Source organism: Lagopus muta, chromosome 4, assembly GCF_023343835.1.
Source record: "Lagopus muta isolate bLagMut1 chromosome 4, bLagMut1 primary, whole genome shotgun sequence".
Taxonomy (NCBI): Eukaryota; Metazoa; Chordata; class Aves; order Galliformes; family Phasianidae; genus Lagopus; species Lagopus muta.
Window position 1 is genome coordinate 30522821 of NC_064436.1, and position 26766 is coordinate 30549586.

The window sequence follows — 26766 nt, forward strand, 5'->3', positions numbered from 1 at the left end:
TTTTGTAGCTGTTTTAGTTTCCATGGAAATAAATAGGAGACATTACTTTCAGAGCAGCTTACGTATATGTGGCCCAAGACAATTCCTCTTCACTCCATGCAGCCCAGGCAAGCTGGAAGGTTGGACACCTATGGATTATGTGATCTTAGTGGTCTTTCCAACCTTACGTTTCTGTGATTTTTACAGGGTTCCTTTGATTCTTAGATGATTTGAAAGGTTGTTCATGGAAGATTCTCAGGAATGTTTGCTTTTCATGCTGTTTGCATGTGAATGATTGTGGCACAGTTTTACATCTTTGGCAACCTGTGAATTTGGTATTTTAGGGAAACAACAGGATCATCTCATTATTTAACACCTATCATTTGAATGGATTGCAAGCCCAGTTGCATGTGATCATGTTCAAGATTGCTGGTTAGCAAAAGTGTCCATCATCTAGAAGCTGCAATTTTTAAATAGCAGTATTGTCTCAAACTTAAGATTACTTGAACTGAAATCCAAAAGACATTGAAAGACAAAGCGTAAGGGCCAAGGTTTTACTCTTAATGTTTACAGCATGGCATTTATGGTAGGTAGAATATGGACTGAGCTTTTTGCAGTTCAAGACAGAAAGTTGGGGGAGATGCTGGCACAGGCTGGGAATCTCAATGGGGTGTCAGTCGCATTTGATGTCTGTCGAAGAAGAAGATGGCTGAGTTATTCTGGACAGTCTTGCTGTGGGAAAGTCATCTTTGCTTGCTTACTCTGCTTTTTCAGACTCAATTTTGAGATTGTGTACATTGTAGCACATATAACAAGGATATACATTATTTAGGATTTTAGATTTTGAGTATGTCTTTGAGATATTATCATAGTTAATCATAGAATTGTTTGGGTTGGAAGGGGCCTTAAAGGTCACCTCTTTCCAACCCTGTGCTGTGGGCAGGGTTGCAGCTTCATATGCAGAGTGCCATCATTCACAACATACTGATGAAGAAGCAGTCTTTATTTTGTTAATGTGATTAAAACATCTTTCAGTGAAATGATATGTTAGTTCTTCAGACCATGATTGCACACTTAAGTATTAAATGAACATATAGCCCTGCTTTTCCCTTCTTTAAATGAGTGCTTTCATTCTCTCATGTTCATTAGCTCTTGTCCTTTAAGGTATCTGTTTGTCTTGAAAATACACACATCCATTTTTTCTTTCTCTTTTTAAATTAGTGTTGCATTGACCCCAGTTGGTACGTGGCAGTCACAGACCTTTGACCTGCAGATAGCCATACATCTTGCCTCGAAATACATAGGATATCTTTTAACCTCAGTGTAAGTCTGCAGAAGGCAGCAGCTCTCAACACTGGAGGAAAAGTATATAGTTCCCTGTGAGTTATGTTAATGGAGCAGCATCCTAATTCAGAAGCAGTCTTATTGGAATCTATCCATATAACATAGCTATGTAGAAAATTATACTCTATCTTGTACAGTTTCCTTAGTTTTGTGTTTATGATTGATTTGCTACTTAAGCAGAATCCCTTTGGACACCTGCCTTGCTACTGGTGAGATCAATGAATTGCTCCCACAGCTCTGTGCTGCAGCAGGGCTGTTATTACAGGGGGAGAAGCACTGATAAAAAAAGATGAAGGTCTTTCCATCTTTCTGTATCTTGCCATTCCCCCAATAGGGAATGAGAATTAGAAGCTGTTATTATTGATGAGATTTAAGCTCTAGTCATACTTAACGGTTAGCTATGTTAAGGTTAAATGCTCTCATCTCATTACTGAGAGTGGTTTGCACAGTGTGCTCGTGCATAGGACCTGTTCTTTAAAACCTGGCAAGGCAAGCAATAATTTTCACCCCTAGATCTCAAAATGTATTTAAATAATAAACCTGTTGTTTTCTTTTACCTCATCACCATATTCCTTTGTGGGCACACGTGAAAAGTGTCTCAGATAAGAGATTTTTTTTTGCTGGTTTATCTGCCTGGTCAGAAGCATAGACATGTTGTAGGTAGAGTAAAACTGACAGAAGTACTGGAGGAGGAAGCTGGCTGGTTTTTAGTAGAGGAGCTCATTCTAAGTGGATTTTGAATCATGGTACCAGCACAGAGCATAATTTTATGTCTGTGATAGGATCAAATGCTGGATCGTGCTTTTAGAAGGCAACTGTTATGGATGCACACAGGAACAACTGAACTTGTCTGATACTTCTCTGTTTAGAGACTTCTCTGTTTAGATATGCTCCTCCATGGCAGCAGGAGTGGTCTGGAGTGAGATTACAATGATAGCTGTTGATCAAAGGCAATTCCAGTTCGCATTGCTCAGCACTGTTGGTATGTTTCCTGTTCTTCATGTCTTCCCTCTTTGAGCTTCTCAGTGCAGGAGCTGCCAGGATGGTTCTGGTGAAATTTAGAGGAGACTTGGGGTACTGCTTCATCCAGGAGAAGCAAGGTGAGAAGTCTGGCCTTGCCCTACGTGCTTCTGAGGGATGGAGCAAAAGCAGCCATGGTATTGAGTTTGAGTGGTGGCGGCTCTCACAACCAGTCTCCTTGAACTGGATTTTTTTACAGCCCTTAACTGTAATAGTTAGGGTGTAAGAGAGTTGCTAGAGCGATGCCACAGAGTATTTCTTTGAGCCGTCAGCATCCTGGATAAAAACAACCCATCCACTGGTGGACAGACCATCAAAAACAATGCAGCAATAATGAGCCATCACCACCTTGGGTGCCAGTTAGCTTTTAGGCCCATGGGCACTGGAACGTGGAATGCTGCAGAGGCAGGTTTCACTTGTTTCCAGGTTTTGTTTGTTACCAGATTTCACAAATGCTGTGTTTTGATCTCCTTTCATATTTTTTCAGGGGGTGGTTTTGTCTCCACTTGTGTAGTTGCTTTTCTTCTGCTAACCCTGAAGTGCCTTTCATCATCTCCTTTTTTCTGGCATAGGAAGTCTCAGTCAGGCAATAGCTGCTACAGTTCTTGTTGCTTGTTTTGGATATAGTTTTAGATCACTAAAATTAAGTTGGCTTTGGGTTACTGGGCCTGCTTCAACCTGCAGGATGTGAACAAAACTGAAAGTGGGTTGATATGATTTCTAATAGCTGAGTGCTTCTATGAGGGTTTGCTCCTCATGTTGTCTTTAGCTGGTGGATGCCTCACTGCAGTGAAAGTACATTGGAGATAGCAAAGAGGCTGTGTTCACCCGTGTCTGAGCAACTGGTATCATCAGTACCAGTGAAGCAGAGTGATGGCTTTCATCAGCAGGACAAGTCCTGTGGGAGATTGCAATATTCTGGAAAAAATATACCCCGTGGTCTCTTTTGACTAAATAGTTGTATTTTAAATTAAGAGAAATCAAATCTTCACACTTCTGTATACAAGGGGTTATGTGACCAACCCAGTTGCCTTAAGTCTATGTATCTGGTAGAGATTTGATACCTGCTCGGTGGCAAATGTACTGCAGACAAGCATGCACATCTGCGAGAGTTTACTTTGAGGATGGGAATTGCATTTCCTTCTCAGCAATGCTGGATGTTTCAGAGTGAGGCATAAGAACCTATCTAAGCTATTTGTGCATTAAAGAATTAGGGTATCTGAGGAGTCATAAGGAGCTTGAGAATGCCCTGAAGGGCAGGTCTGCTTGGTAATAGTCTGCAGAGACTGCAGGAACAGCCATGCAAATTCTTCCGCTGCTTAGCTTAGTAGTAATTTTCATGGCTTTTAAAAAATTATTTAAATACAAATACAGCTCCCTTTTGGAAGTCCTTCTAATTGAAGGGTGTAAGGCTTGGGTGTCTGCTTTAATTGCTTGCTAAATGCAAGCATGCTTTGTCAATATAGCGAATGATATATGTAAGCACTGGGTATGCATCCATCCTTAGATGTCTTAGGGTCATATTTTCTTCTACTGAGTGTAATAAACTCACTGGTGAAGCTGGTAAATTGGTTTACCATTATGCAGCTGTTTACAGCAACCCTAGAATAAACATCCCTTACAAAGATGGAGCTACTTGTGCCAAGGAACTTTAGCTGAAGAACTGGGTGCAGGATTGCGTATGGAACAGATGCAAACAGAAAATCTGCAGCTTATATGGCACTATATGGCACTAACAGGGAGGATTTGTCTCTCTTACTGTTTGTCTGTAGGCCTAAAGCTTAAGCACGCTTTGTAGATGTAGGACAATTTCACTGTGGTTACAGGACCAGTGCTCTTGTGAGATTCTATCTTCAGGTGTTGTAAGTGAATTGAAGGCCTCTGGGAAGAGAGGCACTCAGGTTGTGTCTGGGCATCAGTGCATTGTACTGTACTTGAGACAGATCAGGGAGCAGGAGGCCTGCCCTGCACATAGCAGGGGGCTTGAAACTAGATGATCATTGTGATCCTTTTCAATCCAGGCCATTCTGTGGTTCTGTACGTAGAGTGTGCTTTGGAAAATGAGTGCTAATCTCTTGCAGTGAGAAACAGATAATGAGTATAAATGTCTGAGTTTTTATAAAATGTTAGAGGGAGAATATAGTCTTGAGGAAGGTCTGCGTGTGGTGGATGTGAAAGCAAGCTGCCAAAGGAGCCATGCTCCTTATTATTGCTATTAAAATACGTAAACGCTTTTGATACAATGAAGAGAGAGATGGGAATTGGCTCTGTAATATTAAAACTTAACTCATGAAAGGTGAAAAACTGGGAAAAAAAGATCATTGATAGACTAAGTGTGAGAGGATTCATGCTTGTCTTTAGAGTGAAGAACAAGTCACAGCTGCAGAATTCTTATGGAGTTGTAGTTGCTGGATATAGCCAGGGCTTCGAGCTGGGAAAGTGACAGCTGTAGCATTCAGGAATACATTGTCAAGATGTAAAGCACAATATTAATGTCAGCCTTCAAACTGTTCTTTCTTAAAAATGAAGGATTTTTTAGTTAATTTAAGAGTTTCTCAATTCTTAAACTATCACATAGTCCTGTGCCAGTGTGGCTTTCATCATAAGGTGCTACTTCATTTTGATTTTTCTGGAAAAGACTGAAGAGAGCACCTCTCATCAAACTATCACTGCCACTAAAAGTGTCTTCAGTACTGAGATGAAAAGAGAGATGGCATATCTTATTGTAATAAAACTTTTGTTACTCAACTGTATTTTTCTTGTTTTCTATAGATCCTAATTATCTCATGGCTAATGAACGCATGAACCTGATGAACATGGCAAAACTGAGTATCAAGGGGTTGATTGAATCAGCACTTAATCTGGGCAGGACGCTGGACTCTGACTATGCACCTCTTCAGCAGTTCTTCGTTGTGATGGAGCATTGCCTTAAACATGGCTTGAAAGGTAAACTTACTTGAGAGGAGCACTGCTGGCCTGTTTGTCACAGCATAGGAGCAGGAGAGCAATCTAGTTTTAAAAGTCTGGCTTGGTATTCAGCAGAGGTTGAGCAGGGTGTCTGTGATCACAGGTGACTTGACAGGGCACAGAAAAAAGAAAATTTGCTGAAGGTATAATGCTGCAGATGAAAAGCTCCATTGTTGCAGTTGCTTGTCACTTTTAAAACAGCTTTTCAGATGTGACTCTAGTATAACTAAGTCATCAAGGCTAAAGCTGCCTCCTCAGCAGACTTGTGACTCCATTTTTTCTGTGCTTCCTCAGAGAAGCAATGCATCTTTTACTGGAAGAGGATCTGCAGCACTGCTTAGTTCTATCAAAATTGAGCATTTTGACTTACTGCAGCTATTACCTTTTAAGCTGCTTTTTAAAATGGCAAGCAGAGTGTATATTTAACTATGAAACACAGAGTTACAACTGCAACTGCTAAGGACTGCTGGTTTTCTTGATTTGCTGCCCTTTCCTTGAGATGAAAAGTGAGGGATGTTAAATTTCCTCTCAGCACATATTTCCTGTGGTGCTTTTTTAAAAGGCTTCGTTCAGCACTGTGGGCAAAGTGCACATGGGCAAAATGATTCCTGTGCTGATTATTTGTGCAAGGAAGAGGTGTTCATACTGTTCAGCTTTGGTTGTTTATCTGTCCTCTTGCTGATGTCACTACTGCTGGTTTTAAGTTAGCTGAGTTCTCAGATTCCTTACTTCTGCAAATTAGTTTCTAGTTTTAAAATATAGGAGTCACTAGAAACCTCTATGCATCCTTTCCTCCTCCAGAAGAGTCCCTGGAAACTATAGAGGAGTTAGATTCTAAGTGTTGTGGTTCTTTTCCTTGAAATGTAATGGTGAAGGAAAATTACTGTGCAGTTGTGGGGTATGACTCAGGAACAGTGGCAACATCCTAGGAGAAATCTTTGCCTCTCACAGTGAGTCTCGGTTGCTGGATATAACTGGATGTTGTCTTGCAATATTTAGCTTGTATAAAACTAATTTTGGTATGTACATCAAGCCCTTATTGCTTTATTTGAATGATATCAGTAATTGCCACTTTTGGGTATGAGAAGTAATCTTTTGTACTTGCTCAGTAGCAGTGCCAGTAGGCTCTCTGTCAACTGTTCTGATCTTCTGATCGTGTTTGAGAATATAAATAATTATATAAATAATTAACACAGGCTCAATGGGCTAATTTTATGTATTTTCTTTTTTTTAGCTAAAAAGACTTTTCTTGGGCAAAATAAGTCATTTTGGGGACCTTTAGAACTAGTAGAAAAACTTGTTCCTGAAGCTGCAGAGATTACAGCAAGTGTTAAGGATCTCCCAGGTCTGAAGTAAGTACAGTCTTTTACTGCGCAAGTGTGCTTAATACCTTACTTTTTGTTGTAAGAGTGATCCTGAAGAAGAGAAGGGAGGACAACCCTGATCTTCCGGAATCCACCTGCCATTTGCTGTTTATACAAATGGCACATTACTCTTTTTTTTTTTTTCTTCTTTTTTCCCTTAGTTAAGAAACTCCAGAAGGAAAAGAAGAGTACATTCTTTCTGTATTAAAAGGTCATATGGACAACAGCAAATATATTGCTAGCACTAAATGAATGACAGTAGGTCTTAGGAATGGAGTGAGCCTTTACCAACTCACCTTCTGAAGCTATGCTGAAGAGAAGGGGACTTGGAAGGGAGGTGATTACAGATTACATGCATTTGAGCCTGATAGAGGTAGTTTTTCTTTTAAAATATATTTCGATAAACCTGTAGAGTTTGTGTGAAAGAGAAGCTCACAGAGTGGAGAAGATACTGACTTCTGCTGAAGAGGAGAGAGAAAAAGCCTGTGTGAGGATATGTTGCTTCTAAAAAAAAAAAAAAAAAAAAAAAAAGCTTAGTCGTTTTAGACATCATGTTCAGACTTGCTTAGTTCATTGCTGAAGAACTGTTAGTATGATGAGGGCTTTCAGCCTAGCAAAAGGAAAAAAGATTTGAGGATGCATTGTATGAATGACAGGACTAAACATCAAATCTTCTTTGCCCCCCAAAAAAGGCGAATACATTTGATAACAGCTTATTTCAGTTCATTGTTTAATGATGTACCTTTGGAAAAGTGCTGTTAGTGGTGGACTACATAGGAATCTGTCTGGAATAGCTTAGGGACCAACATGGAGTGCTAGGAGAGTCACGTCACAATTCCTGGCTTTTCTTGTAGAAGAGTACTGGAGCATGACATAGCGAGACCTGGACAAGCTGGAGAGCTGGGCAGTAAGAAACCAGATGAGGTTTAACAAAAGCAAGTGTAGAGTCTTGCATCTGGGAAGAAATAATTGCATGTACCAGTACAGGTTGGGGGATGACCTGCTGGAGAGGAGCTCTGCAGAGAGGGACCTGGGTGTCCTGGTGGATGACAGGTTGGCCATGAGCCAGCAGTGTGCCCTTGTGGCCAAGAGGGCCAATGGCATCCTGGGGTGCATTAAAAAGAGCGTGGCCAGCAGGTCGAGGGAGGTGATCCTCCCCCTCTACTCTGCCCTGGTAAGACCTCATCTGGAGTACTGTGTCCAGTTCTGGGCTCCCCAGTACAAAAAAGACAGGGATCTCTTGGAAAGAGTCCAGCGGAGGGCCACGAAGATGGTGAAGGGCCTGGAGCATCTCCACTATGAAGAAAGGCTGAGTGAACTGGGTCTGTTCAGCCTTGAGAAAAGAAGACTGAGAGGGGACCTGATCCAGGTCTATAAATATCTGAGGTGTGGGGGGCAGAATGGCGAGGCCGGACTCTTTTCAGTGGTGAGTGGAGACAGGACAAGGGGTAACAGCCAGAAACTGGAGCATAGGAAGTTCTGCACAAATGTGCGCAAGAACTTCTTTACAGTGAGGTGACGGAGCACTGGAACAGGCTGCCCAGGGAGGTGATGGAGTCTCCTTCTCTGGAGATGTTCAAGACCTGCCTGGATGCCTACCTGTGCGACCTGGTGTAGGGAACCTGCTTTGGCAGGGGGGTTGGACTCGATGATCTCTGGAGGTCCCTTCCAACCTCTACAATTCTGTGGTAAAATAAAAGATGGTTTTTGAATAATTCTCTAAAAAACAGTCTTACATACACATACTGACCCTTTGAAAAACAAAATGTCATGTGTTAGTTGAGGTCAAGACCATAAAGGGGAATGATGAAGATAATTTCCATGTGCAATTGCTGCATATACTAGTTAAGACTGAAAACTAAAATGCTTTACATACTATCTGCTCTAAGACAACTGACTACTGGAGATGGAAAAGAAATTTCTTTCTATTCGGAGCTCTGCTCAGCATAGGGTATTTATACCTTCCTTTGGAGCATCTGGTACTGGCTCCCAGCCACTGTGTCAGGGTGGATGAGCCAGAACAGTGATGCGTCGTATCAGTTCTCAGTATTTTTAAAGCTATGTGTCTAAAGTGGTCTGAAGAAGCAAAGGCCATACCCTGTTGGATCCCATGAATGTATTATGAGCAAAATACTTGAACAGCAGCGAATTTATGCTTTTAGTTGTCTTTACAGATTCCTAGTAGACTTAACACACTCAAAGGAGTGATATTTGGGCATTAGCACTGAGCTGAAGTGTACTCGTGTTCTGCTGACTTGCAAAAACTGAATTTGAGTTAAAAGGTGATTTATTGAAGCAATTGATTTCTGTGCAGTAGCATCCAGCAAGGGTAAAGTCAGGAAAATATTCTTAGTGTGGTAACAAATATATAATTAGTTATGAGAGAAGGAATAGTTGCTTAGATAATTACTTGCTAAATGCTCTCTGAAGGTCTGTTCAAAACCAAACCATTCTAAGATTATATGATAATGCTGTCTGTAACTATTTATGCTTACACATCTGGTATATCCCTCTCTTCAACAACATCAGCTGTATTTTAAGATACAGAAACTTGACACCAAGTAGGGTTATTAATGTCATTTGTGAGTGTACATTACAGTACATGTGTAATTGTGTTGGTTTTGGCCTTTGTAGGACACCTGTGGGTAGAGGAAGAGCTTGGCTTCGCCTTGCTCTAATGCAGAAGAAACTTTCAGAGTACATGAAAGCCTTGATTAACAGAAAGGATCTTCTCAGGTGAGCCTTGAACTCTCTCTCAGATTGGGTAAGGTTCACTTCTGCCCTCTAAGATCTTTTGAAGAAGTTTTGCATCCAAATGGGAAGGATACATGCATGTCTCCACAGAAGTGGTGATGTTTGTGAAACATAGTTTCATCTCAGAGAGTAAGAATGCTTAATATTCTTTCTGTATCTAGGAGAGGCAGCATTTCCACCCTTAGTGTCTCAAGTATCTATTAGAATAAACAAATTTTGTGTCCAAAGAGGCAGTCCAGTTGAAAAACTCTTGCAGACCAATACAGCATTCTCTGTTCACGTGATCTTGGCTGTAGTTTTATTTCTGATCTTGTCACTTTATCACCGTCTTACTTGGAGCAAGTCAGTCAGTCTCTGTATTTCTACTTCCCCGCTCATAAAAATAGCACTAACTATGTAGAGTAATTACGAGTCCGCAGGTTTGAACTACTATGTTTGTGTGAACTAGTAGAACTTGATAAATATGTTGGTGTTTCTTTACTCAGACATAGGTTTTTATTGACTGTGAAAATCCGTAGCCTACTTTGCAATTTACTTTCCTCTGGAAAATGTGGCAGCTTGTGTTTAAGAAGCATTTAGTGGAGTAGCGAAAGTATTGCTTATTAATAAAACTCCAATATTAAGCCTAGCCTTGAATTTTCACTGCGCTGAACTACTATTCAGTGTTCATGCTTTTTTTTGCATCACCATTTAACAGCCGAGAGTCCGGATCTCCTCTAATGGGTCTTTGTGTCATCAACAGCTATACAATACTGAGAGATGTTTGGTTAGAGCAGCAGTACGCTTCTGTGTGAATTATGTCAATTACTGTTGCCTGGCTTTTCATTAAGCCTGAACTTTGCATTGCATTCTGTGAAATGCTAGGGCATGCATGCTAGTTGTCATTGTTCTGGTTGATTTTTAAAAGATGCAACGCTTCTTTTCTCTCATTGTCCATCCTGTAGTGAATTTTATGAGCCTAATGCACTGATGATGGAAGAAGAAGGTGCGATCATTGCTGGCCTCCTCGTAGGTTTGAATGTCATTGATGCAAACTTCTGCATGAAGGGAGAAGACCTGGATTCACAGGTGAGTAGTGTTCGGTTAATGTTTTTTTCTACTTACTTAAATTGTAACAATTCAACTTGTTGTTACCTCTGAAGATTTTTTTGCCAATTTGCTTTCTCTTATAGCATATTTTTGCTTGAACTGGTTCATATTTTCCTCCATTTTGGCTAGATTAGTAGTGTAATGAATCCTTGTGACACAGTATGTATTGATGTTTTAACTGAATGACAGTTAAACTTTCGCAGCTACGAACAGTGTTTGGTCATATCAAAAGTGTTTAATTTAAAATGCAATTTTCTTTCTCCTAGGTTGGAGTTATTGATTTCTCAATGTATTTGAAAGATGGAAACAGCACAAAAGGCAGTGAAGGGTAAGCATGTGCACAGCTGTCCTGCTCATCTCTTGATGACTTGTTTTCAAGTATCTTGAGTTAACCTGCAAGCTATTAAGTTTTTCACTAAAACACTTCAGGGTTTGTTTTTCATAGAGAACAAATTGCTCATATTTGTAAGTGCATAATGCGTAAATAATACATTGGAAGTGATGGGAGGTAGAAGGACTGAGGAAAGTCTCCTGGCCATTTAAGATGAAAATACTTTAAAAGTGACTCTTCGAGTTAAATTTGCCATTCTTGAAAACATTTTTGGTGAGCAGCTTAGTAACTTTTACCTGTTGTGTATCAGAGGACAGGAGTTGGTTTTTAGCACCATAGCATCTTCAGAAATAAATTCTGCTGTTGGAGATGACTGTAATTGTAATAATAATTCAGAGTGCTTGTGTTAGCATACATAAATGTAGCTATGCAACATTTAGAGCAAGAGGGCGAAAAATGATCTGTGTGTCAGCATATCCGCACTTTATGTATTGTGATTTTTCTGAGGCTTTCAAGAGTATTTCTTCTTCTCAGGAAATTCTGCCACTTCACATTCAGATATATTTTGAATTATTGTACCTCAATATCAGATGTTTTGGTTGAAACTACAGATGAAATAAATGCATTTATAGAGCTTTTATTTAGTTAGGATTTCCTGCTGTAAGTGTTTGCAAAATACACGTTTGTTGACAGCTTTCTTTGAATTGAATTTGGTGAAGTAGTCCCTCTTCAATATAAATATGGTTCAAAACCAGTCTTTTTCTTTTAAGTACTGTTGTAATGACTGGAACGTTGTCCAGTTTAATTATTCTTTTAATATGTCATAAAATCCCTGAATGTAGTAATTGCAGCTTCTGAGAAGTTGGAGGACAGTAACTGGTGAGAAGGGCATAGACTGCAACTCAGCTTTGCTGTTTCACATGCAACACATAGACTCATCCGGTCTTAGGACATTTGGTGCCTTGGTGGATACGTTAGCTGTACAGACACATTTCCTCTTAAACCTTTTACATCATTTCTTTACATCTATTAATTCAGATACTGAGGTTTTAAATCAAAGAAAAACTATGCTATTTCTTCTTTTCCTAGCCTTTAACGCTGCATAAGTATTCAGAGTGACAGCTTGCCTCTGTTATGCTGCATAGTATGGGCCAGAAACCCATGCAGGACAATCAGGGTGGGGAATGTAGAGGTAAAAGTAGGCTGAATAACTTGGAGTTGACTCATCTCTGTCTTATAATCTTTTTATATGGTGGAGAAGGCCTTCCAGTCTGCATGGGAGCTTCAGAAATGCACTACACAGTCAGCATTTGTAGGTATGAAAGGCTACACTCAGGCTGAGTTGAGGGTATTTCTTTTTTCCAGAGATGGTCAGATAACTGCTATTTTGGACCAGAAGAATTATGTAGAAGAACTCAATAGGCACTTAAGGTAATACATGATTTATTTATTTTTTGTTATGTGGGACTGAACAATAGGAAGCAGGCTTTTAAAAAAGAAGGAATTACTGATGTGGTTTCTGTTGTTTTTTGTTTTTTTTTTTCCTCTTCAACAGTGCTACAGTAAACAACCTGCAGGCCAAAGTGGACGCCTTAGAAAAGTCCAACACTAAACTGACTGAGGAGGTAAGTGTAATAGGGAAGCACCTGATGTTCTGGCCTTTTTGAATTAGAAATTGAAAAGATAAAAGGAGGATTTATTTTCAGAATTCTGGTGTACATTGTGATGTCTTTTTAAAGATGAAACAGGAATAACTGAACTGCTGAGAATTCAGTTAGCTGCCACTAACTAAATGTGAGATGGAAAACAGCCAAATGCTTGTGCTCAAAATCAAAAGCTGTTGAATCCACTTTTTCCTTCTGAAGTCTTCTGAATGTTTTCTGTTTTGTGGAAAATATCTTAAAATGAATTACACGATGGACGTGTCCTGAATTGCCATACAGCTGAAGTAGGTTGAGGCAGAGACATTTCTAAACTTCTGTTTATTTTGACAGATGCAGAAGTTTACTACTGTGTTGATATTATCTTGCATGCATCAATGAGTTTTCCTCTAGTCTGTCAAAATTTGCAAGGAATAAAATATAAAAACGTTGTTCACTCTGAGCATGGAAAGGCATTGGTACGTGAGCTGTAGGTGTATCCTGTGTCTTAAAATTGGTCTTGCAATTCATCAGTAATGGCATAAATGTAATAAAATAATTTTTAGGTCACGAGTGATAATAGTAAGTGTCGTCCTAAAGGTTTGACGGTGTCTGTGTCAGCATGTCACTTTGCTCAGCAGAATGATTTTGATTAGGACAACTCAGGGCTCCGGCAGTACAAACATGAAATAGAAATTCTTTTTTGCTTATTCACTCTCATCAGAGAGGTGTGTGTGTCTGCTTCTGTAACACCTTTTCTAAAGGATGTGTTCCAAATGATGGGAAACTTTACTGGCAAGTTAGCGTATGTACTCTTGCAGGTAAAGTAAAAAAGGTTTTTTTTGTGATTTAAAAGGATAATTTTAGCTTTTGAAAGGTGTCTTAGAGTAGGCTGTGTTTCTCGGTGCTGATACAATAAAAGGCTTTTGATTTATTACCGTCCATATTTGAATGCTTTGTCCATTAATCATGATACCCATGAGACTGATTACAGTGTTGACTTGAGGTATTTATTGATCTATATGTTTTTAGTAGCTTGCTTTTCTCTTAGTCAAGTCTGCATGCAGTTCAAATTAAGAATTAAATCGACACTGGGACTTGCTGTGCCAACTGGAGCTGTTTGCAGGATGAAATAGTTAATGAACTGTGTCACATGTCATATCTGTTTGTGTATTTGGCATGAGTTGTACCAAAGGCTCATGCTTCTGTTGGGCTAGTTTTTATTGAAATGAGGATTTGCACTGAGTTGTATTAACCACACATTATATAGAGTCTAGGACATAGTGACCTAGAGAACTTAGTAATGTTACTAAAAGACACAAACAGAAGTAGTTCGGGAAGTCACTGCTCTACTACCAGTGTCATAGATTTTCACTGATGGCTGATACTTTTTCAGATAGTCTGTCCCTATGTTAGGGGCTAAAATTGTCTTTTTTTTACTTGAAATATTTTTTTTTTCTTACTGGGAATGTTAGCAAACAAGTACAGGATAATCTGTCTGGAGAAGAAAAAATCTGCTAAATATGTTTTTAATATATTAATGTTCTGTTTGTTCACAGCTTGCTGTTGCAAACAACAGGATTATTACGCTGCAAGAAGAGATGGAACGAGTTAAAGAAGAAAGTTCTTACATCTTGGAGTCCAATCGTAAGGTCAGTACATGCAAATGATGCCTGAACCTGTTGGGGAGAATTTTATATAGAGTAGCTGTTTTGAAGAGCTTTAATTTCCTTATCCATGTCACAAAAAACCTGTAATAAGTAACGGTGACTCCAGGTGGATCCTCTGCAGAGAGTAACAGATGGACACTGACCGTAGTAAATCCTGCCTGGTGGTAGCTTGTACATGTGCAGAGCTGAAAACTAACACGGCACCTTTATGGCTTGCCAGGTGAAGATGTCAGAACAGACTGGAGGAAGGGTGATCTAACTGAGATGTGGCAAAAAAGCTCAGAAATAGGAGTGCTTTTTTGACCTGATATGCTACACCTTTTGGAAATAAAGGGATGGGATGATAAAATATGTTAGTCTTTTCTCAGTTTATTTGCTGAGAAAATTGGTAACTATGATAGAATCTGGTTTTAGTTTTAAAACCTGAAAGGCATTTTTTCTGAGATTTTTCTAATCATACTTAGCAATTATCTCAGGTCTGAAAATGGTCTGTCTGTCCATTTTAATTATAGGCACTGAATTGCACTGAGCAACAGATTTCTCACAAGCTGCATGTTGCGTTATCTGAATAGAGCCGCTGTGTTCAGATAGTTGCACGATTTGGTTCAAAAGTGGGATAAGCAGATCAGCCAATGTGAGAATTGTTAGTGTTTGTCATTACATTGATGAAGTTTCTTCATTAAATTAGGTCGCTAAAGACAGAACTGCAGATGGACAGGCACTGACTGAGGCACGAAAACAGTTAAAGGAGGAGACTCAGCTGCGGCTGGTAAGGACAGTGTGAGCTTGAAGCTCCCTATAGTTGGCTTTTTTACATAATTCCTGCATGCCAGACAGCTATTTTTCAGGATCAGCGGCTTATTGTCATTTCTGCCTGCCTACTTCAGTTTGATCTGAGACAGTGTTGTTGGTAGTGATGTTAACTTTGTGGCTCAAAATGGGCAGTGCAGTTGTTTTTACATCCCCCGTGCAGGTGCCACTATCGGAAATGTTACTCAGTTACTCAGAACGCATACTTAATCACTCTCTAATGTTGGACTAAAATTGTGAATTTTTTGTCCTTAATTGTTTCTGGTATGTCAAATCTGTAATGTCATGCTGTAACAGTGTAGCGCACTTAGGAGTGTTGACTTCATTGCTAAAACACCAGTTAAGAGTGGTTACGTTGTTGATGAGGAAGAAAACTGACTGTGCTGTGTGTTTCAGGATGTGGAAAAGGAACTGGAGGCACAGATTGGGATGAGACAGGAGATGGAGTTAGCCATGAAGATGCTGGAGAAAGATGTCTGTGAGAAGCAAGATGCACTGGTGGCACTCAGACAACAACTGGATGATCTCAGGGCCCTGAAGCATGAACTGTCTTTCAAGCTGCAGGTAAGAAAAATAATTAAAAAGAATAGAATGAGTTCCAAATAAAAGTGGTAGCTCTTGTTCTTTTCTTCCCCGTCTCTGTTTGAAAAGTACTGGGTGTGTACTAGAGTGACTGGATATATTCCATACTTCTGTCTTGTTTCCTTTGCAAAATTATCCCTACCCACACTTTTTTCTGTGTTTGTTTCTGTTTGTTGATCATGTTGGGCTGGCATTCTTAAGTGCTGGTTAAATTTGATTTGTGTAAGAATCTTTAGGGTAGATAAGAATTCTCTAATAACACGTGCACTGATAGGCTTTTTACCTTTTTCAAATTTGTAAACCTACAGGGGAAATAAAAATAAAAACAAAACAACAAACCTTAACTGAAAGGAATGTTTCCCCACAGAGGTTACCTTGACAGGTGTCTGTTTCAGTTAAGTAACATTATCTGTGGCAGTGGACATTGGATTTTCCCTGTTGTGGGGAAGTATATGCAAAGTAGGCATGCTTTGGGAAGGGTATCTCAGTAGTGAGCTGTTCTTTGCTACTCTTCATTTGGGAGTGTGTATAATCAACGAGTAAACAGATGTATGATTGACAAATATACTGAGAAGTTAGGCTAGTCTTTAGAGAATGTATAGCTGGAAAGATTATCACGTTGGAAAGGGATAATAGGAAATGAGTGGAAAAGTCCTGGGCTCACAGGAAAAACTCCAAGAGGAGCGATCTCCGGGGAGAGATCCTTCCTCAGTGGCAGTCAGCCCTTAATGGGTCTAGGAGAGGTGCAGCCTGGCTCCACCCCTTCTGGTCACACAGCTGAACTGCCTTCACCTGTGCTCCCACGGCTGACTCAGTGCTTCCCTCAGGTGATCGATCAGAGGTTCAGGCTGTGATTCAGTACTTCCCATACAGAGTGTTTTCTCATGGGGGTTTGGGTCAGGCTGCTTTCTAGGCTATGGCAGTGCTCTGTACTCCTAGTGGTACTGTTAAAAGTTTGGTAAAGAGGGCATGAGCTACTGAGGGGCCAAACAAGAAGCTGTAGCATTTTAAGCAATTGTCCCTTTTGGGGAGCTGAAAGAAAATGCTATTCGTTGTGGAGAAAGATTGATGGTAATTCAGAAATGTGCATGTTTCAGTGAGGAAAGTATCTTCTGGTTTTTATGATGTAGATACTGAACTATTACTGCCTTATTTGAAATATATTACATATATTACTTATACATTACTACATAATGAGGAAAGCAGACTCTTTAGGACACAGAGTAGCACACAGTGCATGGAAACAAATCATAAATTATAGAACAGAAAAATGTTGCTTCTGTGCTCCTTGAGCCAATTGTTCCATGTGAAACGTTGTAGGGGCATTAACAGTTACTGCATTACCACCACTTACAGGAAGCAGATCTGATTATAATATTGACATTCTGTGAGGTCCAAATGTAGCCTACACCTGTAGGGCAGGATGCTATATTGACGTGGCATTTGCTTTCTGAGCACCTTCTGTCTTAATGGCTTCTGTATATGACTAGCCATTTGCCACATGATTTGTTCTTGCTTATTTTGGTTTTACTGATACTTATATAAAACACATTGCTACTTTTTGTAGAGTTCAGACATGGGAGTGAAACAGAAGAGTGAACTGAATAGCCGTTTAGAAGAAAAAACAAATCAGATGGCTGCTACCATCAAACAGCTTGAACAAAGGTAAAAAATGAAACTTCTGCAATTATGATAATAGTGTTTATACTAGTGATAGTGTCGCACTGAACTCCATAGACAAGATGAGAACCTTACTTTGCTGCTAAGACACTGCTAAACAGAGAAACACAAAGAGAACAGGATTCAGTCTGAGCAATAATTTTGTGGCATGGTGTGAAGTGTTTTGCATGTTCGAGGGGAGCTTCCATTAAAAAAGGAATATACTACTAAAACAGTAATTAACATAGCAGCTTTGTTTATCTGTCAGCTGCATATTTGTATGTTATTCAGTCATTGTAAGTCAATTACTATCTCTGATAGTGAGCACACTGATAAGCATCTAAAGAAGTGCTTGACTATTAATGACAGTATTGCAGTGGGAGCAGGGAGGAGAAAGGTAAAACAGAAATTATTCTGAAGATGCATGATTATTCCAGATCTTTTTGGTACCATTTTGAAAAAAGTACCCCAAATTTTGAACCATTTGTTTTAAGAGCAGACAAATGATCAGGTCCCTATAGTTTCTGAGGAAGATATGCTTGGGGGAAAAAAAAAAATCTCACATGAAAATAAGTCAAGGAACAGGCTGATTGTCTGTAGAAGCTGGTAAAAATATCCTGTGAGTATAACATCTATTTGGTCTGAGACAAGTCCCATCCTAATATCTCTGTTGCTTTGGTGTTACTATATCACGTAATTTGGATGGCTTCAGAAATGAAGTTGAATTGAAGTGAGGAGCAGTGCTCCTTTTTCCTGTTTTTCTTATTTGGCCAAAGTCTTCAGTCTCTGTGAATTACCTTGACTGCAGTGGTAGCCCCAAGCCAAACCAAGGGAAGGCTTAGGTCTCAGCAAGATGGGTCTGAAATTAATTTAGTGCGTTAAACTATTCATTAAGTAAATATTCTCATTTTTAAGGTTTGCATTTTGAATGATTCTTAGTGACATAGGTCAGTTTGTTTGTAGAAAATTTGTATTTTATGATGCATTATATCTTCTCAGCTAATTGATATGCTCTTTTTCTCTTGCTGTTCTTATTTTTCCATTTCCTCTTCATCCTCATTCTAACTTACTTACACAGTGAAAAGGATTTGGTGAAACAGGCAAAAACCTTAAACAGTGCAGCAAACAAACTGATCCAAAAGCATCATTAGACATTTTTGTGTCTGGTCACCTCACAGCTCTGACATCAGAACTCACGAGAGGAGAACTTTAGAATTGCTAAGATCAACTGTTAAAATGTTAATTGTCACCTAAAGTTGATTTGGATTTTGCTGAATTTTTAAAACTAGTGAGTTTTTCTTCAGAGATTTAGTTGGATATAAAAATCCCTAACTTTGCCATTTAAACTGTGTTAAAATACCAGCGAGTTGGCCAATAAACACCAGAAAAGCATAAGGAATGTGGCTCTGTACATCCTGGTGATGCATGCCGTATACAGCAGCACAAGTCTTCAACGTGTATGGATACTAGGTGCGTTGGTCAAGTCAATATTGCATTGGCCAGCTCTGGAAAGTCAACTAGTTTTCTGTGTTACCCTTTTTGTGAATTAGAGGAGCAAATGCATCCCTGGAAGTTGTTGAAAGTAGTTGTGTGCGTACCCCAAGCCGTTACCCATTCACTTCTGTTTTGTGGGCTCAGCCCCAAGTCTTAAGACAGATGGGCACGGCCAGTAGCTCATCACCACGAAGATCAGCCCTCTTGTAACCAGGACTGCTTGCAATGATTTTGCCTTAGTGACTTGGTGGGGAAACGGGGGGGGACTTTCCTTATTCCTTTAAAATTCATGTGTCCAAAATTAGTAGTTAGGTGTCTTAGAGTAACATGATAGAGTAGTAAGTTCAGTGAAAACCTCCTTATCTTTGCATTGCCTTCTACCTCTGCCATGAATCCCTCTAGACATATGTTGCTGTTCTTCCTTACTGAAGGAAGCTGAGGAGGGGTGTTTTGATAGGTCTGTCCTCTTTCTAGAATGGGAAGTTACATGTTTTACAACAACAACAACAAATCTGATCTTTATACTCTAGTGTTTAAAGCAAACAAATAAAAAAAAGTGCAGTGGTGGGGAGTGGAAATGGTAATTTGGTACTTGACTGCTCCTTATCTGAGTAGTTGGTGGCTTAAAGAAGAGTTGCCTTTTACTATTAAACTTCTTTCATTTGCTTCTATGTTTCCACTGCTCAAATATGGAATTTGCTGATGAAAGACGAAAGAACAACTGAAGCTTGGAAACATCTCAGAATGGGAAAAGTAGTTGTCATCTTAACACTCCAGTGCAAAACATTAAGCAACTGTAGTGTGGACAATTATAAATTTAATGTCCTCTTCCCTGTAGCCACAGAAACTCAAGGTGCAGGACTGTTACAGGCTTTACATTAGAAATGCTCCTAGAGATTTTTTTTTCTTTCAAGAGAATAATGGTTGGGGTTTTTCTGAGTAAAATCGAGAGTTTTTTGCTCAGATGAGACACTTACAGAAATTATTTGGTGCCAGTTCCCCATTTATCTTGTTGGATAGTGCTTCCTGGGGGCAGCAGACAGCAGATGTGACTGAAATACAACTGGGAAAAAATATCTACTAATTCTCTCTAGATATATTTACAAATCTTTGAGGCTCGGCCTAGTCCTCCTACGCACAAGCGCGTTCCACTGCTTAGCTTGTTTAATGGACTCCTGCACATGAGCAGACTTGGAGACTGGATTTAAATCTTCTAGTGATGCCCAAGCCTCATGCTTGAGAGTATAGACTTAACCTTCTGTAATCTTTCACTAGGAATGCATTTAAACTATTTGGGGGGGAAAAAAATGGCGAAAGCTTTCATCAAGGTATCCAAATAGCTAGTTAGAACAGTTAACACCCCTGCCCCTCTCCTCACATTTCTTCTATAGAAATTGGGATTTGGGCTCATTTTGTTTGCTGTCACAACAATGCTAAAATAAGACAGAATTAAGCATCTGGCAGTTTGATGTCAGGCCCAAAGCACAGAAGCTTTGGTGTCTTAATGCCCAGGCACTTGAGTCAGTGTGACAGTCAGTGGAAGAGACCAGGAAGATGCACTAATTCTAAGTATATTAGCTAACCTATGTTGCAAGTTCCAGCTACATGTGTAAAGCTGAGATGTAACGTACATTAAAATCAAATTTGACTTAAAATTTTGTGTACTTCAGGTTTGCTTTGAATCTGGATAAAAGTGATGTTTTATGTTTTTCATCTAATGGCTGTAAACTGTAGTAATAGAATAAAAAAGAAAAATTGAAAATCGGAGCTTCTGCCTGGTTCACCTACATTTTACTTTTCTTTAAAATATTTTCCCCCTTCCCATTGTTTTTACCATCCCTTTTTTTGGCTTTACCTTTTCACTGGGTTTTTTTATTTGTTGGTTAAAGTCGGTCTTCCTCCCCACCATGGCTTTTGTTTTTTATCACAAGTTCATGTGGCTCAAATCCAGATTGCGGCAGGCGGAGAAAGACCGTCAGTTGGCACAGCAGGACAACCGTCTCTTCAAGCAGGAGTTTGGGGACAAAATCAACAGCCTCCAGCTAGAAGTGGAAGAGCTCTCCAGGCAGCGGTGAAGAGATCTTTTTCTCATTTATTTTCTGGGCTGTTCTTCCTGTGTCTAGAAGAAACCAGGCGGGTCAGTCCCAAAATGAGCAAGGGGTTGGAAGGAGATGAATGGCATTTTATGCGCCAGATGGTGTTAAAGCTAGGGGGGTAGAATGCTTTGAGAGGTAGTAAGGCTTTTGAAATTGGAACTTGAAAAATCTGATGGGAAGGAAATGCAAAAGAACTGAGAGGTCAGCAGAAGCCACGAGCAAAGGTACAAATCTGTATAGGAGTGAGTTATCAGAAAGAGGCTGCAGAACATCTCTTGAATAGAAATGAAATGTCAAGATGTTCCCTTCAAACATGGAAATTTCCATGCATATTTGCTATGGTTTGGGCATCTGCCCATAACCGTTTCTTTGGGAATTGACAGTGCTAGAGATGCAGAAGGATGGAGTTCACCACCATAAGTGATCCAAAACCTGTTTGGGAAGAAGCTTGGTTGATTCTTCATGTGCCCGGAGGTGCCGTTGCGAGTTAACTTACTCTAGGGATCTCAAGTTATCTTGGATATGTGCTTTGGAGTGCTGTAAGGCCTCTGCCATACAAACTTCTCCAAAATCTAGCATTATGCCAGACTTGTCATGTAATAACGTAACCTTGAACCTGAAGCAGATGATTTGTTGGCTGCTTGTCATCAAGGATGTAGCTCGAAGAAGTCTTTGCCTAGAGCCGATGTTTAAGAGTTAAGGAACAAGGGAAGCAATCCTGGGTGCTGGTCTGACAAACTGCCAAGATTTTTCTAGTTGAATCCAATAGGAATTTTGCCAGTGACAACTAAAAAGGTGGAAGTGAAATGCAGGGATCTTAGCAAGAACTGTCTGTCTTTTCCTGCTTATCAATGCTGGGAAAACAGAGAAGTCTTCTTATCTTAAAGAGGCAGAGCGCTTCTCTGTCCACAGACATAAGGTATCCTCTGTTCTGCAACAAGGTTGCTGAAGCGAACAGTGTGGATGTGCTATTGGATGCTTTTTTCTCTTTTTTTTTTCTTTTTTTTTTTTTTTTCATTCTAACATCCTGGCACATCTGCTTTGGTCTCCTGTTTCTCAAAGCTACAGAGGCCACCCACAAAGCCAGCAAATGGCTTTGATCAGAAATCTGTTCCACATCCCTGGTGTGTGTGGGTGAGCTTAGTGATAGCACTAGGTGTGGGTGGGGAATGTGTTTTATCTGTATGTGCATCTAGCACTATGTCTTCAGTTTTACTGAATTAGTGTAGCTGTCGAAGTGGTGGGGTTTTTTTGCATCAATTCAGTTTTTTTCTGATAACTGTCTTCCTTATGCTAAATTGAAGTGGCAGCATGAAAATAACAGTGCCTACTTTATTGGGGGCTGTTACTGATGTAAGTAAGTGAGATTCTAATGCACTGAGTTGACAGATAGTGGTGAGTAGTGCTGCTTGAATTGTGTTCCTTTAAGAAGAAATGAGGCTTTGTGTGTTTTAGGTTGTTTTTAATCAAATTATAAGCAACTGATTTGTTTTTGAATGCCCACTTGGAGGAGGCCTCATTTCGAGATCTAAGTTTCCACCAGCTTTGCTCACTTCAGTTAGGCTATGTAGTTAATGAGACTGCAGTCAAATGAGTTATTTAATAATCTGTTGGAGCTGTATTGAGACTAATGAGGTTAATAATGAAGAGATACATTTGTACTTAATGGAAATGAGGATTCTGAATCTTTTATGGTGCGAGCCTTGCCAGTACATTTACCAGTTCCAAGCTTTTGATTTTAGAGCAAGTGTTGTTCCCTAAGTAGCTATGGCATTTCTGTTCACTTCACTGCTAAGGACTTCAGAAAACAGAGTTGTTTTGGCAGTGCAGCAGTGGAGCTTTCTGGTGCCTCAGAGTAAAGGGTCTGCTACCAATAGCTGGATTTTGTCATTCTTTTCTTCAGGTTGTGCAGGGGGCCTCAGATGTGCTCATAGCTTGGTATTTTGTAGGGATGCACAGACTTATTTGTCAGGTTTATTTTCCCCGAAGTGGTGCTAGAATTAGATTAAAACCATTCAGATCCTCCATCCTGGCATTTTGTAGCTTTAATGCACATTAAACAACTTTTTATTGAGAAGCATTTTTTAGCTCTACAATTAGACTTCAATTGCTTTAGGGTAAAGAGAATGTTAAATAGTTTTAATAATGTAGTGGCTCCTGATGTTGAGTGTTATTAACTTTATTCACAGTTCCACCTTGATATTACAGGAGCCACCTTGAAATTGAACTGAAGCGGGAAAGAGAGAGATGGTCTCACAGTCACCAAAGCAGCCAAGGAAGCAAAAAAGGCCCAAAGAATTGGTTAAAACCGGTAATATGTCTTTTTTTTCTTCTTGGTTTATATTTTGGTTATGGTTTCACTTTGTTCTCTCTTCCTGAGCTTTACTAGATATTAAATACACATTGTTAATTTGTCAGAACAAGATGAGTTTTGGAACATTTTTTGCACACGCCAAATAGTCATTTGGTTGAGCTTTAAAAGAAAGAAAAGAAAAAAGATTATAAGCATTACGCTGAACTGCAGAACAGATTACCTCATTCAGGCTGGGTACCTGACCAAATCTTGCCTGTGGTGGTGAGTTCCTTCAATAGTTTAATAAAACTAAGCATAAAGCACCTCATCTAATGAAAAGCAAGCTTGCTCACTTGTGATTTTTGTGTCATAAAAAGGGAGATTCTCCTGGAAAAGCAATGCAATTTGGAAAACAAAATTACCTTTTGAGAGCATCACAAGTCACTTGCAGTGCTTTTAATGCATTAGCACATTGATTGTGTTTTCTTTTTTTGTTTTTTTTTTAAAAAAAAAAAAAAAGAAAGTGAAGTGGTAATGTCATGAGTAAGATTGATAGTCCCCAAGTGAAACTCCCTTTTTAGAAGTCATTTGCCTTTGAAAGCAAAAATCTGCCCTACAGCTTTTTCTGTAAACTGAAAGAGGTTCTTTTGCTGGGAACTGGCAGTTGTTTAGGAGAGCAATACTCATAAATTTGAGAATTGGGAAATAGCAGAGGTGGCTTCCAAAATTCTGATGTACATTGCAGCACTTGAGACCTGCCTTTACTGGACTCCCCTGGGCTGCTTTAACCATTCCTTTCTGTTTTTGTTTCTTTTTTCCCTTTTCCCTATCCAGTGTTCAGTGAAGTTACTTACACATCATGATAACTAGCTGCTTTTTTCTGCTGCTTGTTTGACGGTGTGTCACTGGGTGTGGAAGTGGCTGATGGCGGGGGGGGAGCAGTGAGATCAGTATTCTCCAAATACAAAAGTAAAGTTAGCCTCCTTTACTCAGCAAGGATGATCCTGCTGGGAGCAGATGGGGCAATGTGCAAAAAAAAAAAAGGTTTCATAACAGATTTTTGTTTTGCCACAAAACTTGTAAATGGTTCTAGGTCCAATGGAAGTTTGCATTTTCAAGAACGTAAGGGCTTCATTGAGATTATAGTTGCAACACCAGAACTGTGCATGCATTGGTAACTGCCAGCGCTTGACATGTAGGCTGCAGACTATTTTTGACCTGGTTGTGTTTCCAAGTGTTCTTATGTACCTGCCTGGCTCAAGCTATGACCCAGTTCTTAGCTGGGGAGTGGAAGGGAGGATCTTTCTTTCCTTGCTGAGAGGATTTGTTGCCCTGATCAGTCTATACAAACTAATAACTTTAAAAAGTGACTGAAGTTTCTTGTCCTCTAGTAAAAGGAAACCATTGGACATGATTAAGAATCCAGCTTTGAAACTTGAAATCAACTTTTCTTCATAGCAGAAATAAAATACAGAGCTGCTCCTGGGGTGCATTTGTGTTTTTATGCTTTTGTATGCCCATGCCAAGGCGGGGACAGTGTGATCAGTGTTCTCCAAGTACAAAACTCAATTCTCCCTCTGCAGTGTCAGCAGTGTGGCAAAGGTGAACTCTTTGTTAGCATGCTAACATCGTTTGACTGACCAGTAAATCCTCTTTGGTAGGATGGGAAGCTCAAAATCCAAGAGGAAAACACCAAATTGAAACAGCCCCCGAGAGAGGAAAACAGTGTCCTGCCACATAAGTATGGAAGAAAGTGCATCTCATTTTTGTCTTTTCTCTTTCTGATTCTTGCTCCTCCTTCTCTGATTTCTTTGTTGCTGGATGGGAATTTTGGAATAGCATGATTTCCCTGGCTAAGAAAGCATTTCAGCCTCCTGCCCCATTGTTGAAATCTCTCCACATTTTCAGATTGTTGTGATAGGATTTGTTTGGCATTTGGAAGGTAAGATGAAGATTTGTTTTTGAATGTGAAGATACGTTTAAAGACAAATAGGGAAGAACTCTGTAATGAGGGTGTTGCTTAGAGACAGCTTTTTTGAACTACTCTCAATGCCAGTGACAATGTGCCCTGCTCTGACAGTGTGCTGAATGCTGATAAAATGGTGATTGGAAAAGTATTGTCTTAAAAATATCATAAGCTCTATTCAGGTCTTTTTATTTGGCCATTAAATACCTTCCAGTCTTGTGCTTTTTGCACCTGTCTCACAGTGTGTAAGCTATGAACATTGGTCTGCCCATTTGTCTGGAAGTCTTCATAACAACAGAACTTAACCATTCTCTGTTCCCAGATCTAGAGGATCAAACATTTTGCAGTCATAACTTCAAAGCTACTTCTAAACTGTGTGTGCTGTCTAAATTGCTTTTTCCACATTCATGCTCCCCTTTTTTCTTCTCTTCTGAAGTCATTTTACAAGCATTTCTATTTAGCCAAGAGTGTGCTGCCTCAGCTGGCAATATTCATTCTAGAGCACCAGTCACTGCTGCCTCTTTGCTTTCCTGTTTGATGAAGCTTATATGTGCTTCAGCTCTCATGTGTGAGCAGGCTTGGCAGTGTGGTTTTGAAGAAATAAAACCAGAAATGAGCGCAGGTAGGATTTTAATAACAGGATGAAGGGTCCTTTGATACATAGTCCCTGTGTTTTTCTCATAAGTAGCAGTGTGATTGAGGCACTGGCTCAAACTAATGATGGTTTTCTCTTCTAGGTTACAGAGCAGCACTCAGGAGGAGCAGGTTGGTGATGCCTTTTCTTGCATTCAAATACTAGCGAGTGTGCTGGGGGAGCTCCTGGGTCACTACAGTGCTGCTTATCTCAGTAGAAAGGCTTTTAGTTGTCAGCGCTGCATTTATGTGAGTCTATTTCATTCCCTCAACAAAAGTGTGTTATTTTGGAACTAATATTAAATCCTTTTGTAATTCCTTTGCCCCATGCCTTTTCTGGGTTAGTGTCTTGAAAAAGAACAAGGAAGGCATAATTTTGTATTTTGTGAAAATGGCAGTGTGTAACATCCTTGGTCTGGGTTAGGGTTTTGCAAGTTCCTTTGGAGGCTACAGGGGAAGAGTTACTTGTTTGTGTTTGGTTGGCTGCTTCTGTGTATGTCAAATTGACCCAAGTGTGTTCTTTCTCCCTTGGGTGCCTGGCAAGGCCTGGCTAGAGCCACCAACTCTCAACAGGGTGCTACAATGCACATTTAGTCCCATCTACCAGGAATTTCTACCATCATCACCAATTATTCCTGGTGAAAAAAGAGATTTTGTTCCCCACAGCCCCTGCCTTGCTGCTGGGCCCAGTAATCTCTGTGTAGGTCTGTAAACAAAGCTGCATAGTGCGTGGCTTGTAGAGCTGTACCGTGCTTCTTGGTCCACCCTTGGAACTCAGGTTTGCCAGCTGGGCTGAGTGCTGAAGAGGAGAGGGTGACTTTTTAGGACTCAGCCTCTTAGTTGATTTTGGTTACTTCTAAGCTTTTTAGTGAGGGACAGCAAATATCACTATTACAGGTACCCTTCAGATTTTAGTGCAGCTGTCCTGCAAATAAATGTGTTAGTCCTGTGTGGCTTCCTGGTGCACTGTGTAAAAGGGAGGGCTTAAAAACACAACAGTGTGAAGTCTTCATCCCTGTTGTAAAATAAGGATCATCCACAGAGCTTTGCTACCAAAGCCATGGAAAGCAGGCAA

At 39.9% G+C, this 26766-nt stretch overlaps 1 protein-coding gene across 13 annotated transcripts in view; it reads left to right on the top strand.

Annotated features, from left to right (window-relative positions):
- Positions 1 to 26766, top strand: part of RUFY3 (RUN and FYVE domain containing 3) — a 54273-nt gene that overhangs the window by 25649 nt on the left and 1858 nt on the right. For 9 of the 13 annotated variants that reach the window (XM_048943497.1, XM_048943500.1, XM_048943496.1 and 6 more), the window contains 15 exons: positions 5116 to 5289; positions 6545 to 6662; positions 9309 to 9410; positions 10373 to 10496; positions 10784 to 10845; positions 12214 to 12279; positions 12404 to 12473; positions 14048 to 14140; positions 14847 to 14927; positions 15365 to 15532; positions 17118 to 17215; positions 20655 to 20774; positions 23008 to 23110; positions 24754 to 24833; positions 25796 to 25823. In XM_048943497.1, the coding sequence (XP_048799454.1) occupies positions 5116 to 5289; positions 6545 to 6662; positions 9309 to 9410; positions 10373 to 10496; positions 10784 to 10845; positions 12214 to 12279; positions 12404 to 12473; positions 14048 to 14140; positions 14847 to 14927; positions 15365 to 15532; positions 17118 to 17215; positions 20655 to 20774; positions 23008 to 23110; positions 24754 to 24833; positions 25796 to 25823 (1487 nt within the window). The other 4 variants (XR_007376800.1, XM_048943502.1, XM_048943504.1 and 1 more) reach the window with 4 other exon arrangements.